We start from the raw sequence: 16,941 nt of genomic DNA on the forward strand, positions 1-16,941 counted from the left end.
ATATATATATATATGTAGTTAAGAAAAGTGGTATGCATCTATTTCAAACTGTATCTATAAAATGTTTTTCGGTTTATAAAATTCAAAATCACAAAAATTCCATAGACAGCATAACAAAGGGAAATGAAATGAGATAAGAAAGAGAGACGAGTTACCATAATCAGCATGAAAAAGAATATTGAATTCAGGTATATAATTGATTTTTAACCTTTGCAAATCACATGATTACTCTTTAGATTTTGATAAGCCAATAATATAAATGCCGTTAATTGTTAAGTTACATGTACGACAGAATACTGCATGGAGTATCTCCAAAACCATGAAAAGCCAATGTCCTCTCAATCATGTTCATCTCTCTCTCCCAGTATCGGAAGCCTGTGAAATAGCAGAGAAGTTTTCTCTCTAGTCATATTAACAAGAGAAACATATATATTTTTTTAATTAGAGAAAAAAATCTACCATCAAAACAAGATTTTATAAAGCTTAGATTGTAAAGGCATTTTAAAAATGTATTAAACTTCAGAGTATGACAAGATTGTCATGTGTCATTAGCTTATTATCCATTAGAAACATACTTCCATTTCCCTTTTCCACTTAGAAGTGGCTCTGCTTGATTTTAACCAACACCAGCTAAAGTTAATAGCTTCAAGTGAAATCCGTTAAAAGATTAAAATTAATTTAAATCCAAAGTGAAGACTCTCATCCATCCTTAATTGAATGTATGCCTGTTAAGATCAGAATTCCCATATCTTGAAGCTGCAAAGCCATATGATCCCACAACAGCAACAAGGACACCCAGTACCAGAGAGAAGAGCTGGAAGTTAGCAAGCAACTCGCCTGCAACCTCACTTTCTGTTGGATGGCAATATATTTCGTTTCCCTTGAGCTGACAACCATCTGGCATCATGGGGCCATAGAGGGTGAAAGCAGTTTGATAGAACCAGAGCCCTTGGAGGGTTATAGCAATTCCACTACACAAATCAACTGGGAAGCTTTTTGGCCAGAGAGCTCCAGCAACAGTTGTCAAAATGCAAGCTCCTATTAAAAGGACAAGGACAAGATGGTAGTATCCCTCTAGGCCCTTGTGAGTGGTTGAGTGAAAGTAGAATAGCAGACACTCCGCACAGAATGCTGCGGCCGCAATAAGACAAAGGGCTCCTTGTGATAAGCAAACAAAACTGAGCTAGAAGAGATTCCAATGAAAATGGTTGTAATATTAGCTATATTTAACAAGAAAAATGGTAAAATATCAACATTCGCAATGATTAAATGTTGACCGCTAAGTGGAGATTAAAAATGAAAAAGTATTTATGAGATAGAGTAAACATTTGGCAAGCAAAAACCACGATTTCACACATAAAGTAATTATAATAATGGCAATCTAACATCAAAAAAAGCGTGGCGATTCAAAGTTTAAAACAAGTGGCAGCCACTATAATGATTACAGCATTGTTAAATTATTCAAAAACAAAATAAAAAGATCGAGAGAAAGATTTGTTCCTTAAAGCAATTATGATCATGTCATTGTTTTCTCATTGATTAATGTCCACAGTTCTTATCGATTCTCTAAACGGAGATTTGCTATGCTTTCAATTACCATAATGTTTTGCATAAAGAAACCTTCGTGTCGATTAAAGAATGAAATCAAATGGTCTTCATTACCATTCCAAAGCAAACATAAATGAAGGGAAAAACCTCCCACCCCTCCCCCTTCCTTGTTTTTGCACAATAAACATAGGCTATTATTACATCACAAAGAAGGCCATGTAAAGATGAAAAGACCATGACTAACCTCGTTTTATCTGAGAGTAGGGCGATAGCACCTAAGAGGAAAAACATGAGAAGCATCCCGGAATGCTCAAAATCATTCAAGTGTGATGGGTTCAAGACTCCATTGACAAAAAACTTGAGGTGGGTTGAATACAAAAGCTCAATACACAAATCAATAAAAGCACCAATTGCTACAACATAAAGCTCCAAGTACTTCAACTTCCCATCAAATCCAGGAACTGGGTTCCACACTCTGACCTCAAAAGCCTTTGGGTTCGACACATACCGAACCACAGAACTCCATATGTGCCATACGCCAACCATCAGAAACAGAGTCCCTGGCAAAGCATGACCCTTGAAAGATCCCATCTCTTTGTTGATATATCTATCACTTTCTTCTCCTTGTTATATCAATTCAAGATTTGTTCTTTTCTGCTTCAAAGAATAAACAGTTTTTGTGTTCATACATTGAATTTAATCAACTCTATAGAAGACTTCAAAAGTTAGATAAATGATAAATCTTTGAACAACTTGGCCTTATTGCATTAGACTACAAAAATTTGGTGAACGTCTGTGTCAGATTTGATTAGCTGACGAGGAAATACAGAAAAAATAAATGAAAAAATGAACAAACTTTTTATGCTAAAAGGTTAAAAACTGCAACAAACTTGTACTAATGTTTTCAATTAATCAATTTGAAACCAAAATAAGGCATAGAAATTAAGGCAAATTTGTTTCTTTGGTTCTGCATCAAAAGTCTTCACTTAAAGTTTCAAAGTCAAAGTTTTCATCTTGTTGGTTTTTAAGATTAGAGAAAAAAAAACAGTAAAGTAAATAATGAAAATCCCAATAGAAATTATTAGTGGAGGAAAATCATGAAAAAAGAGAAAGAAAAACAGATCCACATCTGTTTGAAAAGTATAGCCACACAATGCAGACAAAACCACTAAACTGGTAAAAGTTTCACAGAGGGAAAAAGGCAGAGGCGGAACTTTCTGTAAAGTAAGTTTTTATGGGTAATTGATTTTTCTTTTTACAAAACTAAAAGAAAAAAAAAATAAAGGAAGAGGAAAAGAAACAGAAGTTACAGATGAAAGTACTTACAAGAATGATTGAGTTCCAAAGCATCTCCAAATCAAAACTCAACAAAAAATCATTCACTGAATTTAATGCAGAAAAAAAACACTAAAATAAACCAAAAAGAAAGGGAGAGAGATAGTGGGGATCTGAGAAAGAGAAAGTTATAAAAGGGAGAAAGAGAAAGTTATAAAAGGAAGAGGAACAAAAAGTGACGGAGATCACAAAGGAATCATTCACAAATTTGTTGCCCCATGTGTTTTATTGCAGCAGCCACCATCATTTGTTTCTGTTGTTATTACTTTATATATATATATATATATATTACCTAATTTATATTTTTATTCAAGCCAAAAAAATTTTTTAAAAAATCTATCGGAGTTTGACTGACTGGCCCTGGCTGGGCCTATCCCCTACTTTTTCATAGACAAAGGTCCACCATGATATTTGCATCCGTAGGAATGATCGTGGGGAGTAATACGTGCGGTATGCTGATGGAAATTTTTTTTTATAAGAATAAAATTTGAAGGTAGGTAGGTTATTTAATTTTTTAAAATTTAGATAAAATATGTTATATTTGATAATTTAAAATAATTAATTATAAATTATATATTCAAGATAATTTTAATAAATAATAATGATGTGACTCGAATTTCATGTATCGATAATGCTGATAGGATTAAATCTCGGCTTTGGTGGAATCAATTCCCTTCTTTGGCCGGCAGCTCAAAGTAAACAAAAATAAACAGGGTTTGTTCTAAACATATTGTTATTTGAGGATGGATCAACAGCTACAAACGTTTCAAGATTCAACTATAAGTTGCATTCAATATTAGAACATAAAAAAAGAAAAAAAAAAAGGCAGAGGGTCTTTTGGGTGAAATCACCATGACTTCCTCTCCTTTCACAATATAATATTACTAAATTAATAATGCATGCTGATTTTTGTGTTGTTTTCTTTTATCAATGAAAATAATGGGATATGAAAATATTGAATGCACTGCTGTTACCTAATAAAACGAAAGAGAAAAGCAGAAGAAAATAACAGCTCATCATTATTTTCAAATAAACCCAAGCAAGTATCATCATACTGGAATGAAAAACAACAAAAGAAAAACATGATAGGGATCACTTTTCTATCTATTGCAAATTGCACTTTATTGCCATCCTTCTGAAGGAGAGCTACCACTATGGAAATGATATGGAAGACATTAATTAATAATATGGCAATCATATTTATTTAGTAATTATAAGTAACGCTTCATGTAGTCCTCAACAGTTGTGTACTTCACTTCTGGATAAAGCTCAGAAGCTTCCTCTCCTCCTTCACCTATTTCAAAGTTTGCAAGGCATCCCTCGTAACACACGTGATAGTAATGTGTTAATCCAACTTGCCCTGCATAATTTTGTTCTGCAATACATGCGTTATTATTAAATACGATAATTGATAATTATTTAATATAATAATTTTTAAAAATTCTCTTAATTGTTTAAAAATATATGTTATATAATACAATACAAAAAGATTTTGCTAATTACTAAATGGTATTTTTTTTCTAGCATGCATCATCCAAATAATTATAAATAAAATTATTATATTAACCTAATCTCACCTCTCATAGTGGACAGAAACTCTTCTTTGGAAATTGAAGACTTAAGCAGTTCTTTCTCGATCAATGTCTCCCATATCTGGACTACTTCTCTTTGAGATAAGATGTTTTTGGGTGGCCTTATGTACACCGTTTTGTTTAGAGTCCGTGGGTCATCTATGCTTTTGATGGTATATGTTGCTATATCATCTTCATCAACATAAATTGCTGTCCAATATTTCAGGAAAAGAAAATCATCACCAAAAGCTAAAAGGATCGAACAAATTGGAATATTTCTAATTTTTATCTAATTATTATGTCTAATTATACTACTTTCTAGGCTATATTTGAGATGAGTATCAATGTCACCAGGACTTGATCTCTCACACTAGTTTCCACTTTGAGTTTGTGTTGTTACTGCTAGATCTGTAACTCGGCCTTTACACCAACAGTTAATCGCTTGTGGGCGTCCTTAGTTTTTTAATTTAGTTTGTATGATGAGTTTCTGCGTTAATTACTCTGGCGAAAGTAGACTGATATACTTTTCTCCTACACAAGAAGTAACAGCTTAATAATTAGTTGTATGGGCTTACCCTTTTGATTACCGTCTCCCAGCAAGTGGACATGATCCCTTGAAGGAAGGATAAAACCAGGTTGGCAAAGACCACCAAGGAAGTAACCAGCAAAGCAATTTGCAGAAACATATGTGAAAGGAATGCCCGCTTCTTCAATTGCTCTCCTTACCACCATTTTGTCATCGAATGTCACCCTTCCAGGTTCCATAGCATTCTCCATTCTAGCAGGATCAGTGCCAAATTCAGATGGCAGGAATCTCTGTGGCATTAATTACATCCATCAAACTAGAATATTTCAGCAAGATTGAACTACATATAGCTACACATCTTGGCTAATAGATATATACCTTAACATTCCCCGCCTCCTTGATGGCATCAACAAGCTTGAGTTGAAGCAGTATTTGGTGGCTACGGATATGAACACCTGATATTGCACAAATAACGACATCTACTAATTTCACCGCATCAACAAGGCTTTGCTGGTCGCTAAATGAACCGGGCACAAGATGAGCTCCTTGCTGCTTAAACGATAAGAGCATTTGCACCTTCTCAATATCAACACCTATCTCCGCCCTGTGCAGCACGTAAGTTTCATGACCTTGAACTAAACTTGCCTTAACTAGCCTCTTTCCCAAGTACCCGGTTCCTCCAACTATGAGCACTTTGCTTTTGGTGGCCATCTTTTTCTTCTAATCTTTCACTCTAAGTCTCACTTTGTCTCTTCAGTTATCTCCTTCATGGCTTTTTAAACAGTGGAATCCCCTAAGCTTTGGGTTCACAAATGCTGTTGCTTCAATTCATGTTTTTGTTTTATTAAATTTGATAGGCCGTGGCATGGCGTAGCAGGTAAGAAGTGACCTTGCCTTTAATTGAATCAACTATTCTCAACAGCTTTGCCAGAAGAATAAACTACTAAGCATCATATATCTTGGTTGGTGGCTTGATACGTCAATCAAGCCGGAAAGTTTGACAATTTTGAGCCAATAAATGCTTGGCTGAAACAAATAAAAGAAAGGAAAAGTAGCAAACGATGGTGAAACAATTCATATATATATATATATATATATATATATATATATATATAGGAAAAGTAGCAAACGATGGTGAAACAATTCATATATATATATATATATATATATATATATATATGAATTGAGGATGCATACACAAGCAATAATAACAAACAAGGAACAGTATATATTTCAAAATATGTCGTCTTTCTTGCATTAACTATTAGATCATCAATTTTCCCTATGAATTAATAATATATTTGAGGAAACATCAATGTCAGAATTATGTAGTAATTAAATTTTGGTTTGGGCGAGTAATGATTAATGTGAAGAAACAAACATTTGCATTGGCATTGCAGTGTTTCTTGCGTTCAGAGTTTGGTATGGATACAGGGACATGAACTTGAACCAGGAAGAGTAACATTTGATTTTTTTTAAAAATGGCTGTAAAAAAGGGAATAGAGGATGAGAACATCCCCTTCACCTATGTGGTTGCCAAATGCTTTGTTGTCGGCGACCTTTCACAGCTTGAAAGACTCACTCCTCCTAAAGACAGTTTATCCATCTCTAAGGGAACGGAAATGTTAAAGGTACAACCAAGATACTAATAAACATCAATTAATTATTCCTCTAATTAAACATATAATACAAAATTAATTTATAAGTTCCAATGGATTGATCCATCGATGTTGAGACAATTATTTCTAATTGATTAGTTGATGATCCTGCAGTGGCTCTTATGTACGAATACAATCGATGTTGCAATCTACACGGTTAAAGCAATAGATGATCTCACAACATTGAACAAAACTTAATCCAATTTATGGAATCTCCATCACCTTTAATCTTAACATCTTTGTTTCTTCTCTTTCTCTCACTCCATAAATTTGGAAAGCAGAACAGTTGGCCTTATTGTAAACGTCATTCATCTGCATTATGTTTGATTTTTTTGTCTGCTTCATTTACATTCTGCAGGAGATAGGACAGAGTCATAGAGCCAAGTTGAAGTCTGTTATTTGTGCTCTTGTTTCTGCTACAATATTCCCCTCACAGTTGATGATATCAAATGAGATACCCTTTTGGGCTTTCGCTAATATTGCTTGCAAGTACTTCCCTTGAGCCTCTATCCTCATCTGCAATTTCTTCTGTACCTACATTAACAAAGATCAATTCAACAACAGTCATTAATAGAAATTACAAGCTTGAACAAGCAGATTCGCTCGATAAAAGAATGAGAACTCTTCTGTCCTTAAAAGGGATATATTAACCTCAAGTTGCTCTTGCAATGTCTTTTGTACTTCCAGCTGAGTCTTCAGTACCTCTGCCATTTGGATTTGTCTGTTTCATCGCATATTCGTTATCACTTAGGAATTAAAATGGAACCATTTGACACACAAAAAAGCAATCTGAAAAGAAACTATCCTCCCTAGGTTCTCAATTTCTAGTTGCTATATAAAGTTTGATTTGACAGTAAATGCTCAGATTCTGGTTATAAAACAGAAATGACAAATAGAGCTGAACCTTTGCTCATTGTCAGCTCTTGGCGAATTGGTGATAGTCCCTGATGAATGATTGCTAAACTGTACATACGAACTCTCTACATAAGGAATTGCAAGTAATCACCATAACAAGTACTAATAGTCGATTTAATCCTATATTCGCAGCGGAAGGATAATTGTGAATTACTAGAATTTAAGTCGAAGTAATTATACTAATCGACAAACTAACCACCATTCTCTTTGTTTTGGTCTGCTGCATTTCGCTTCCGTGCCTGCTGTCCTAATCTGTATTTCTACAAAACAACAAAATTAAGCAAAATTTTCCCAGTGCAATGTTTCAAAAATAATTGAAAAGCAAAACCAAACATGAAACATGAAACTTGAAAGCATTAATGTCCATGTCATATATACCTGTAAATGGCTCTTCAAATGGTACAGTGTCAAGCCCTTCAAGCCCATTACCCTTAGGACAGACTTTGGAGTTGCTTCTGAAAGTAGAATCTCTCAATAATATTAGACTATACTGTAAGCTATGCGAAGGGGATATTTCAATCCGCTTTTAGCATTACATTAAGAATAAAAGTTGACTAATCAAAGTACTGAGTTTTTTTAATTAATTATGAAACAGAAAAGATGGAATGTAGTTAGAATTTCACAATCATTTGAAAACAAAAATTCCAAAATTTTCAGAGAATGCTTTCACATATTTGTGAACAATTATTTGCAGTAAATTAGCCTTCGGCTTGTTTGGATGTAGACATGCCCCCCCGACTAAGCAACCTAATAAATACTTCACTGATTTTACTTGGATTTTAGTATAAGAAGATTATACTTAACAAAAACTACAGCAAGTTTTTTACATTTTACAATTTTATCGCTGTGATTTGTGAAGATATAGTAGTAATTAATTCATGAATGCGTACTTCGTATGAAATTGTTATGACCTGCTTCTTGTCGTATCATCAAGATTCAAATTTTGTGTTTTATATATATATAGTTCATAAAACGAAGATATCTGATCGTAAAAAGTTATGTTTTTACACAAAAGGAAGAAACAGGATAAGGAGGCAGAGAAGACTAACTGTCAGGACCACCTAGTTTAGTTACTGCATCGACGAACCGGTCGTGAAGATCAGCCGTCCATCTCAGCCTAGGCTTCGGGTCTCTCGTCATCACCACCCCATTTTCGTACCCGTATTTCACTCCACCAGCACCAGCACCAGTACCGCCACCGCCGTAGCTTAATCTATCCATCTCATCAAGCAAATACACTTTAATTCTCTCTTTAAACTGAAATTGGGTTGAATCGAAGTGATTTGAATTTCCTATTCCTCCTTAAATCCACAGCCAAAATTGTCAAACAGAATTGGATTGAGAATAAGAATATAAAATGAAATCACCCTTTTTGCTGTTACAACCTTCATATATATATATATATATATATATATATGTCAGCAAAGTTATTTATTTATTTATTTAATGAGACACGGACAGAGAATTTTTAAATTTAAATGAAGAACATATAGACGAAAGCTCGGCGACGAATCTTAAGCAAACAAACATGATTGCAAGAAAACAAACGCAACGGAATAAGTTTCTTCTTCTTCTCCCGTGTACGTCTGCATTAAGCGTTAATCTTTTAGATTTTCTAGGATGATGATCCAACGGTGATATATGAGAAAAAGAAGCGGCTCTAGAAAGGAGGGAGACGTAGCAGATTGGTATATAGGGTTCCTGGCGATGCCACGTCAGTGCCAGCGTGGAATATCACCGGCGATCGAGAAGAATGGAATATTCGAGGAATCACGTTGCAGGCCCACAATGGAGGAAGTACAGGTCATTTCAGGTTGCATCCGAGGTCGTCCAAATGAATGGTTCGGCAAGAGGGGATACGTGTCGAGATACCTGTCAAGAACGGGGAGCTGGCAGTGACGGTAGAATATTCGCTTCGACCAAACAAGGAGGTCCAAAGCTGTCCAAATCTATCCCCTTTTTTGGCCCTTCCATTTTGGATTTGCCTGTTTACATCTTTTTACTCTTATTATTTATCGTCATTTGTAGCCATAATAAAACACATTCATAAATCGTCAAAGTCATACTTATAAATATTAATTAAAGTTATTTTTAAAAAATAATTGAAAAATAAAAAAGGAAAGAGAGCCTGATTTTTTTTCCTCGTAATATAATTCTCACATTTGCTTAGTCTTATAAAGTTGAATACAATTATACAAAGTTGAAAAAATAACACAAAGGGCCAAAATCGTTGGGTCAGCATTCAATCTAACTTGACCTTAACCTGCCTAAATTTTGACAAACCAAATTGAAAATTGTAAGATGAACCCACGCACCAAAGGACCAACACAAGCACCAACGACACTAGTAAGTCTGGCATTGTAGTTCCATTCTTGTCCAATTATCTGTAGTCGAAAAATTTCTCAATTTAGCTTTCAATCAAACTAGACAACCTCTGAAACCTTTTCTAAGTGCAGTTTCATCCAAATTTCTTCCTATGAATACGAGCTTGTTGGTCCTCTTCTCATCAGGTTCCCACGTTTTTCCCGGACAGCCATCTAATGTTGAATGCACTCCCTGCCATAGTACTAACAATTTTAGGACAAGAAAGGAGCTCCAATGTAAACAGATGGTAATTAGAAACATGGGTGAAGAATCGGAACCTGAAAAACATAACGCTGATCAAAACGATTCACAGATAAGACTCCTTTCATTCTATATAGGTCCTCCCCTTTCTCTTCAATCAATCTTTGAAGCCAATCATCAACCTGGTTTATCCACAATCATGTAACAACTAGACCAATGAGAAGCAATAAGATCACTGCCAGAAAAAGAGTTAACAAGAACAAATTTAATTGATCAATGCAAGTTTATTTTTTGGTAGAAGAATTATGGTAATATTTGTTTGTATTTTCTCAAAATTTCGACTTTTCAGCTATAAAATCTTCAAACACAGACCCTCAATCATCGTGAAGTAAGAATCATATCCATGCCAAACCTTACACTTAAACAATCAGGCCCTAAATTTACAACTTTACAGGATACCACATATCCAATTTTATCAGGCACAAGCAATCCTCCCTTCAAATATTAATTCACTTACAAATTGTGACCTTATATGAAAGTCCACTCCAAGCTGGAAAAGCCAGCTTAACAGTGGTATTGGTCACTTTTAGGAAGTATGTCTTACCTCATCAAGATCAAGGGTTCCCTCAGAAACAATGCTAACACTAGAGACAGCAGAATCATGCAAATGATCATGATGATGCTCCTTGTGGTGCCCTATAATGTCAAAAAGAAAAATAAGAAAAAATAGATTACACAATGAAAATAAGAATAATGAATTTCAAGCTGTCCTCGGTACAACTCCATGACAGAAGAACCATTAATTTGACAGACAGAAGCAAAGGTAGAAAGAGGTAGGAGTGGTGGCAGGGGAAGAACCTTGAATTTATGATAAACAAGGATGACGAAAGCTATCCACAAAAATGCAATTCCTAAAGATCATCAATATGCATGTCCATTTTTCTTAAATTATCTTTTATTACAAATAAAGGAGGTTAAAGCCACAAGAACAATCAAAGGAAAGAAATACAAAAAGACAACATATTACCATGCCTATCATGTTGATGGTCGCCACAGTGAGAATCATCTACATGAATTTCAGAATCAATTCTGCAAATAAAGGACTTTGAACTTTTAGCAAAACTATCAGCTACACAACATGAACAAACAGCTAGTGCTAATATATTTGCATGAGACAGGAAAGATAATTGCAAATAAAATGTTTTAAAATGGTTAACTAGTGAGCATAGCAATAAGTGACCTGTCAAGATCATATCCTCCAACCCCTAAAACAAAGTCCATGTCAACAGCTCCAAATTTTGCTCTCTTGATTTGAGCCATGTTATTAATATGCTGGAAAGCACCAAAATCATAAGTTGTTACTTTAATGCTACTTCCACAGATACAACTAACAGAAAACCTCGACTTTTAGCATGGTGCTAATGAAAATAGAAAACTCAGCAGAGACAATTAAAACACAATGCTAATCCTTTCCTTAATTTACCATTTCCCTTCTCCATTAAATTGTCAAACCAAAATTAGAATTCACACATTACGGAAATTGGGAATGTGTACCTTGATTTTATCAGTCAGTTTCTCCAAGTAACCCTCAGTGACCAAATCTATCTGCGATAACAATCGAAACAAGTTAACACCATTATAAATAGAAGAGCAACAAATATCTTCAATGTTTCATCCCATACTCTTAATATGACCATAGAAGAACATCAAGACGCACAGAGAAGGGCATATAAATTTAAAACGAGAATCAAAGTTCACCTTATTCAAAATTATACGGTCAGCATAAGCAACCTGTTCAACTGCCTCATTCACAACAAATCTTGGTTTAACTTCATTCAGGTGCTTCATGGCATGCTTTGAGTCAACTAAAGTGACAACTCCATCCAGTTTCACATATCGTGAAACCAGTTCATCAGAACAAAAGGTTTCTATAACAGGAGATGGCTTAGCAAGACCTGCAATAATAGTTTCACAAGTAAACAAAGTGGTGAAGCTTTGAGTATGTTATTGGTGTTGGATGCATTTAATCAGGTAACTCCTACATTTAGCCTCAATCTGACATTTACAAAGAGTTAAGACATCATTCATCTAAAACGAAACCTAGTAACTTACATCATACTTCACATCATAGTTCATAAACTAAGTAACTCAACCCTCAGAAACCCAAGTACAAACCTGGTATTATGGTAACATACCTGTGGTTTCGATAACAATATGGTCAAATTTGTCCTTTTTCTTCTTAACCAGCTCCAAGAGCATTTTAACTAGATCTCCGCGCACGGTACAGCATAGACAACCATTGTTGACCATTACAATGTCTTCTTCAGATGCAGATGAATGACTAGCAACCAATGATCCATCAATATCAACCTCACCAAACTGCATTTCAATGAAAATTACCTTCAAACAATTAGCAACAATGTTTTTCCTTTTTCTTGGGATGGGCATATAAAATGAAAAAGAGATATTCCTCGCTATAAATAAATTCTATTATTTTCATCAAAATCAAAAATAATAATAAAGAAAAGCCTAACCTACAGCATGCAAAATCTAACAATAAATTCAAGTACCTCGTTTTCGATAACAGCAATCCGTTTGCCATGTTGAGCAGTTAAAATATGATTTAAGAGAGTGGTCTGCATTCAAAAACATTCAACATTATTTTTAAAAAATATATATACATAAAATCGGGGATGGAGCTAAGGGAGAAGCAATGAATTTATAAAACTGATTAAAAGAAAATGACTGATTAAAACCTTTCCAGAGCCGAGAAAGCCAGTGATGACGGTAGCAGGAACGCGGTTATCAGAGGCAAAAGCAGGAGGTTCAGAGGAAAAGCCCCTCGAGTTTCTGGGACGAGGCATCAAAGAGTGAAGGGGCGTGGAGGGGAAGTGAGAGTACTGGAGACGTGGTAGAAAGAGTTGAGTGAGGTTTTTGGATGAACTCCTTGGAATCAAGAATCTGGCAGCCATTGTTTGCGCCTCGAAAGCTATGGGGACAAGGGCTTAAACAGTTAACCCTATCAAGGGTTTTGACTTTTGACATACCTTTGAATTCTAAGCCTTTATATATCGTTGTCTTAAGGAAAAAAAATGATAGAAATATATGAAATAAAAGAATTACATTAAAGATATAGAAAATTTTTAAAAAAAAAATTGATAGATGCTAAATGTTAATACTTTTTTTTTTTTTTTACAATTCATTTATTTATTAAATAATTTAAATTAATTGATTAGTTAATGTCATTTGATTTGTAGTATTTAATTCAATAAAAAAATTTTGATTATTAGTATAGATTTGGAAAAAGGAATAACAAAAAGAATTTGGATGCGATCAAATACTTAGATACGCATCTCATGATTAATCATGAAGCTAACAACTTGAGGTTGGGTCAGTTAAGCAAAGGGCATTGCCAGAAGAACCACCCTCTTTCCAAGCTTTGTCTGCGTTAATTTGAGCTCTTTTTTAACTCTAGTCCTCATTGCATGGCCTTCTTCATATACCATAATTCATATAAGCTTCAAATATAGAGGTACATTTCTCGATTTCCTTATACTCAGTTAAACAGAATTTACAAGAAATAAATCATTTCATTATATTTGAGATTGTGTGACGTATGGCATCAACACCAAATCAAAATGAAACAATCCCCCCACAAAATCTAAAGGAATTATCAACAGTTATGGTCCATAGTAGTCCAAAATATCAACTAAGCATCCAACATTTTTAATAAAAACAAAAGCCTCACATAAACCTTATTCATTGTTTCTCAATCCTCCAGCTACTACATGTGTGTGCCACACATTTGAATTTAACCAGTCTGAGAGCCAAATGAAAGAGCAGAACTGCAGAAGCATACACCTTCCTGTTTCATGTCTGAAGATCATGGATTCTGGAATTTTAAGCGCAAAAATTGAGCTTCTTCATCACCTTCGCATATGCGGCTGGTACTATAGCAGGTTGTCTTAGTCTCCGTCTAGATTTTCTTGACTGCATTGAACACAAAATGTTACTGTATTGAAAGATGAGTCATTCGTTTTCAAAATTATTTATCTGCCACTAAGATCTTAGCAGAGTTAAGACAATCTTAATAATAAGAAGAGAAGCAAATTTAATTGTACAATACCGCTGGAACTTGAAAGAGGAAAATTTATTAGATCTCATGATCTCCAACTATTCGGTAATCGGTGATAAACATAAATAAGCCAACGTCCAGGTGTATATCTACCTTCATGCTTTTTTTCTTGATAATTGAGAATTCCATTCACCCAAACAACTATGCCTCATACCTTACCCATGTATTATAACCCTTGCCCTTGATTTCCCTTGGCTACAATCATTTCCCAAAGTGGGAATAAGCACAAAGATTTTAAACACAATAATCCCATATTATTCAAAAGAACAATGTTGCAGCCCTCAGCCAAAGGTCCCTATCCATAATAGATTATTTCAAGAAATTTTCCGTCCAATCTTGAGGATTTTTCTGAAAACAAACAAGGTCCAGACTAATCTATTTTTAAATGAAATCAATTTAGAAAGAACTTCATTAAATAAACAAATAAAGTGTTAGATCCACATGAAACAACATACATAAACATACCAGAAGATAAGAAAACATATAAAAGGAAATATACATGCGTGCATTCACACCACAACATCATTCCTCCCGCCCAGCCATAAACATTTGCCTCTGCTTGCCTTCATATTCTTTATCTTCCCATTTTATACTTGCCTCAAACCACTGCTCCATATCAAGGTGGACAAATTTTGCAGTACATGTACAACGTAGTGATTTGATGCATTTCAAGTTTTCAACAATGTCAGGCTTCAAAATAACCGGAACACAACCAGAGTATTTAACTCATACATCTGTAACTGAATAGTTAACAGCACAGTTATGCTCTGCAACCCATATCAATACCCTAAAATTTCCTCTCAAACCACTCTAACATGAAATCCAAAAATCTCTGTTTCTTTAAGAAGAAAAAAAAAAAATTTTTTTGAAGGAGTGTTAAAGACACCATTGCACTCCCATCATCACATCCCAAAGGCACAAACACATGATCCAGTATGATACATATATCTAGCACAATTCAGCAACCAACTACGAAGGTTTAACTTTAACATAACTGTCAAAGGCTCAAAAAATGACTTGAACCCAAAATAAGAACATTAAATTGGAAAACACAAAATGACATTACCTTCATGTGTGCATTATGGTTTTTGCCTTCCCTCCAGCGACGAATATTCCCATCGCTCATTGTCCTAAATCTGGACTTATATGACCTAATCGAATTCAAATTAAACCATTAACCAAACAAAACCTAAAATAATTTCCAAAAAAAAAAAAAAAACAAAACAAAACAAAAATTGGGAGTGCAAAAGCACAACCATACGAGTAAAATTTCATCTTAATTTTCTTGATTTTGGAAGTACGTGGAGTCACAGGCTTCCTCCTTTTTGCTCGCTCTCTTGACGACACATGCCGGACTTGAACAAACTATAGAAAAATAAACCCATAAGTTAGATAATCAAGGATAAAATTTATGCAACCAACGAAAAGAAAAGGAGTCGGAAGGTTAGAGAGATAGGCAGTGGGGAATAAGAGAAGGAGTTGACAGCGAGATGAGGCGATGCGGCATTGTTAATGAGGAATTTCAAGCTCCATCTGGTTGAAATATCATGGATTGGAGGAGAGGAGTGATGGAGAAGGCGACGAGAAGCGGAGAGAGGGGGAAGAGTTTGGGTTGATTGAAGTGCCAAACAGCGGAGCTTGGTGCACAATCTCTGCATCGTTTAATCTTTCGTTCCCGCAACAAGAACGTAGTTTGAGGTTGAGGCTGTGATTTAGGAAATTGTGAAAGGGGGTGCTTGAGAGCGGGGATTAGCGTGATCCAACCAAGTATTTTTCTTGTGATTTGTGATAAGATAACTTCCAAAATCCCTCTTAACAGTCACCTCTGCCATTTTAATCTAATTAAAGGCAAGTGACCGCACATGTTCAAAGGTTATATCATGTGTGTAAATTTGAAAGTTTATCTAATCTTTAAAAAAAATTTAAATAAAAAAATTTAAGTTCGTTAATCGAATTTAAATATAATTTTTAAATTTATTTAAATTTCATATGAATCTTAAATAAAATATTTAAAATTTGAATTCGGATTGAATTTATATATATATATATATAATTTTTATTTATATATATAAATTATATATAAATTAAAAATAAAATTATATATATTTATCATACATAAACATCTAAACCCAATTTGATCCATAAACACTTTTTTGATGGCCACGTTAACGTCAGGTTTTTTTAGTATCCCTCCTGTAAGCGTTTGATAACTTGGGTTTTGAATGGTAATTATAGTGTATTAGTAATTTATAAAAAGGAATCCTATTTTTGTTTATTAGTAATTTATAATTAAGAAAGAATTTATATTTCTTTCATAGGATAAATACAACTCGTGGAAGAAAATATCATGGCTTCACATCAAAATTTTTCAGTCACATTCGTCATAATTTTTTACATTGAATCAAAATTAAATAAAAAAAAATAAACATACGCAGCAATTTTTTTTTCACTTTTATATTTTCTTTCTCTCTTTTAAGATTCTTTTTAATTTCTTTTCTTCAAAGATTTTTAATTGTTTGATAAATCCGATTAATAGGACAACAAAGAAGGCTTTTTCCAATATGCAAAACTTAAAATAGATTTTAAACAGGTTTGGAAATTCCAATGCCAAGTTGGAGGCCCCTCGACAGAGTAATTGCTTATCTTTTAACGAGACAAAACAGCATGAACTGCCATGGCGATGGAAGC

General features: G+C 34.2%; 5 protein-coding genes across 9 annotated transcripts; all 5 read right to left on the reverse strand.

Moving 5' to 3' along the window:
* Nucleotides 1-527: 527 nt before the first annotated feature.
* On the reverse strand, nt 528-3,072 carry LOC111275676 (uncharacterized). 2 transcript variants are annotated; one of them, XM_022861172.2, is made up of 3 exons: nt 2,875-3,072; nt 1,793-2,202; nt 528-1,178 (listed from the first exon to the last, which is right to left on the reverse strand). In XM_022861172.2, the coding sequence occupies exons 2-3, from the start codon at nt 2,137-2,139 to the stop codon at nt 710-712; spliced, it is 816 nt and encodes a 271-aa protein (XP_022716907.1). In that variant the 5' UTR covers nt 2,140-2,202; nt 2,875-3,072; the 3' UTR covers nt 528-709. The 2 variants fall into 2 exon arrangements, with proteins under 2 accessions (XP_022716907.1, XP_022716915.1); XM_022861180.2 differs by having other exon boundaries at nt 1,793-2,205; nt 2,875-3,011.
* Nucleotides 3,073-3,877: 805 nt separating this feature from the next.
* LOC111286131 (bifunctional pinoresinol-lariciresinol reductase-like) lies at nt 3,878-5,832 on the reverse strand. Its single transcript, XM_022875938.2, has 4 exons — nt 5,359-5,832; nt 5,030-5,270; nt 4,461-4,664; nt 3,878-4,258 (listed from the first exon to the last, which is right to left on the reverse strand). Exons 1-4 carry the CDS (start codon nt 5,689-5,691, stop codon nt 4,095-4,097), a joined length of 942 nt encoding a protein of 313 aa, XP_022731673.1. The 5' UTR covers nt 5,692-5,832; the 3' UTR covers nt 3,878-4,094.
* A 791-nt stretch (nt 5,833-6,623) lies between these two features.
* LOC111275715 (myb family transcription factor PHL11-like) lies at nt 6,624-9,519 on the reverse strand. 2 transcript variants are annotated; one of them, XM_089745922.1, is made up of 6 exons: nt 8,615-9,519; nt 7,932-8,008; nt 7,750-7,813; nt 7,543-7,618; nt 7,290-7,359; nt 6,624-7,172 (listed from the first exon to the last, which is right to left on the reverse strand). In XM_089745922.1, exons 1-6 carry the CDS (start codon nt 8,772-8,774, stop codon nt 7,011-7,013), a joined length of 609 nt encoding a protein of 202 aa, XP_089602048.1. In that variant the 5' UTR covers nt 8,775-9,519; the 3' UTR covers nt 6,624-7,010. The 2 variants fall into 2 exon arrangements, with proteins under 2 accessions (XP_089602048.1, XP_022716953.1); XM_022861218.2 differs by having other exon boundaries at nt 8,603-9,519.
* Nucleotides 9,520-9,655: 136 nt separating this feature from the next.
* LOC111275706 (uncharacterized) lies at nt 9,656-13,451 on the reverse strand. Of its 2 annotated transcripts, XM_022861208.2 has the most exons (10): nt 12,875-13,247; nt 12,689-12,754; nt 12,314-12,497; nt 11,877-12,073; nt 11,673-11,723; nt 11,359-11,450; nt 11,146-11,207; nt 10,723-10,814; nt 10,196-10,300; nt 9,656-10,109 (listed from the first exon to the last, which is right to left on the reverse strand). In XM_022861208.2, exons 1-10 carry the CDS (start codon nt 13,088-13,090, stop codon nt 9,972-9,974), a joined length of 1,203 nt encoding a protein of 400 aa, XP_022716943.1. In that variant the 5' UTR covers nt 13,091-13,247; the 3' UTR covers nt 9,656-9,971. The 2 variants fall into 2 exon arrangements, with proteins under 2 accessions (XP_022716943.1, XP_089602047.1); XM_089745921.1 differs by lacking the exon at nt 9,656-10,109 and having other exon boundaries at nt 10,195-10,326; nt 12,875-13,451.
* A 372-nt stretch (nt 13,452-13,823) lies between these two features.
* On the reverse strand, nt 13,824-16,084 carry LOC111286138 (uncharacterized). Of its 2 annotated transcripts, none has more exons than XM_089745923.1 (4): nt 15,701-16,084; nt 15,515-15,617; nt 15,320-15,404; nt 13,824-14,108 (listed from the first exon to the last, which is right to left on the reverse strand). In XM_089745923.1, the coding sequence occupies exons 1-4, from the start codon at nt 15,909-15,911 to the stop codon at nt 14,019-14,021; spliced, it is 489 nt and encodes a 162-aa protein (XP_089602049.1). In that variant the 5' UTR covers nt 15,912-16,084; the 3' UTR covers nt 13,824-14,018. The 2 variants fall into 2 exon arrangements, with proteins under 2 accessions (XP_089602049.1, XP_022731687.1); XM_022875952.2 differs by having other exon boundaries at nt 15,515-15,618; nt 15,738-16,082.
* Between the last annotated feature and the right edge of the window lie 857 nt (nt 16,085-16,941).

This window comes from Durio zibethinus, chromosome 17, assembly GCF_047325235.1.
Source record: "Durio zibethinus cultivar Kanyao isolate XHJ-2024 chromosome 17, ASM4732523v1, whole genome shotgun sequence".
NCBI lineage: Eukaryota > Viridiplantae > Streptophyta > Magnoliopsida > Malvales > Malvaceae > Durio > Durio zibethinus.

Excerpts from the sequence above, each read along its gene's own strand:
- LOC111275676 (XM_022861172.2), bottom strand. The coding sequence starts at position 2,139 with ATGGGATCTTTCAAGGGTCATGCTTTGCCAGGGACTCTGTTTCTGATG. Across the intron at positions 1,179-1,792 it reads CTACTCTCAGATAAAACGAG|TTTTGTTTGCTTATCACAAG; the intron begins GTTAGTCATGGT and ends CTTCTAGCTCAG.
- LOC111286131 (XM_022875938.2), bottom strand. The coding sequence starts at position 5,691 with ATGGCCACCAAAAGCAAAGTGCTCATAGTTGGAGGAACCGGGTACTTG. Across the intron at positions 4,665-5,029 it reads GGGAGACGGTAATCAAAAGG|CAATTTATGTTGATGAAGAT; the intron begins GTAAGCCCATAC and ends AATATTGGACAG. Across the intron at positions 4,259-4,460 it reads GTTTCTGTCCACTATGAGAG|AACAAAATTATGCAGGGCAA; the intron begins GTGAGATTAGGT and ends CATGTATTGCAG.
- LOC111275715 (XM_022861218.2), bottom strand. The coding sequence starts at position 8,774 with ATGGATAGATTAAGCTACGGCGGTGGCGGTACTGGTGCTGGTGCTGGT. Across the intron at positions 8,009-8,602 it reads TAAACTAGGTGGTCCTGACA|AAGCAACTCCAAAGTCTGTC; the intron begins GTTAGTCTTCTC and ends TTCTACTTTCAG. Across the intron at positions 7,360-7,542 it reads AGAGCTGACAATGAGCAAAG|ACAAATCCAAATGGCAGAGG; the intron begins GTTCAGCTCTAT and ends GCGATGAAACAG.
- LOC111275706 (XM_022861208.2), bottom strand. The coding sequence starts at position 13,090 with ATGGCTGCCAGATTCTTGATTCCAAGGAGTTCATCCAAAAACCTCACT. Across the intron at positions 12,074-12,313 it reads TATTGTTATCGAAACCACAG|GTCTTGCTAAGCCATCTCCT; the intron begins GTATGTTACCAT and ends CTATTATTGCAG. Across the intron at positions 10,110-10,195 it reads ATCAGCGTTATGTTTTTCAG|GGAGTGCATTCAACATTAGA; the intron begins GTTCCGATTCTT and ends GTACTATGGCAG.
- LOC111286138 (XM_089745923.1), bottom strand. The coding sequence starts at position 15,911 with ATGCAGAGATTGTGCACCAAGCTCCGCTGTTTGGCACTTCAATCAACC. Across the intron at positions 15,618-15,700 it reads TTCCCCACTGCCTATCTCTC|TTGTTCAAGTCCGGCATGTG; the intron begins TAACCTTCCGAC and ends TTTTTCTATAGT. Across the intron at positions 15,405-15,514 it reads ATTAAGATGAAATTTTACTC|GTCATATAAGTCCAGATTTA; the intron begins GTATGGTTGTGC and ends GAATTCGATTAG.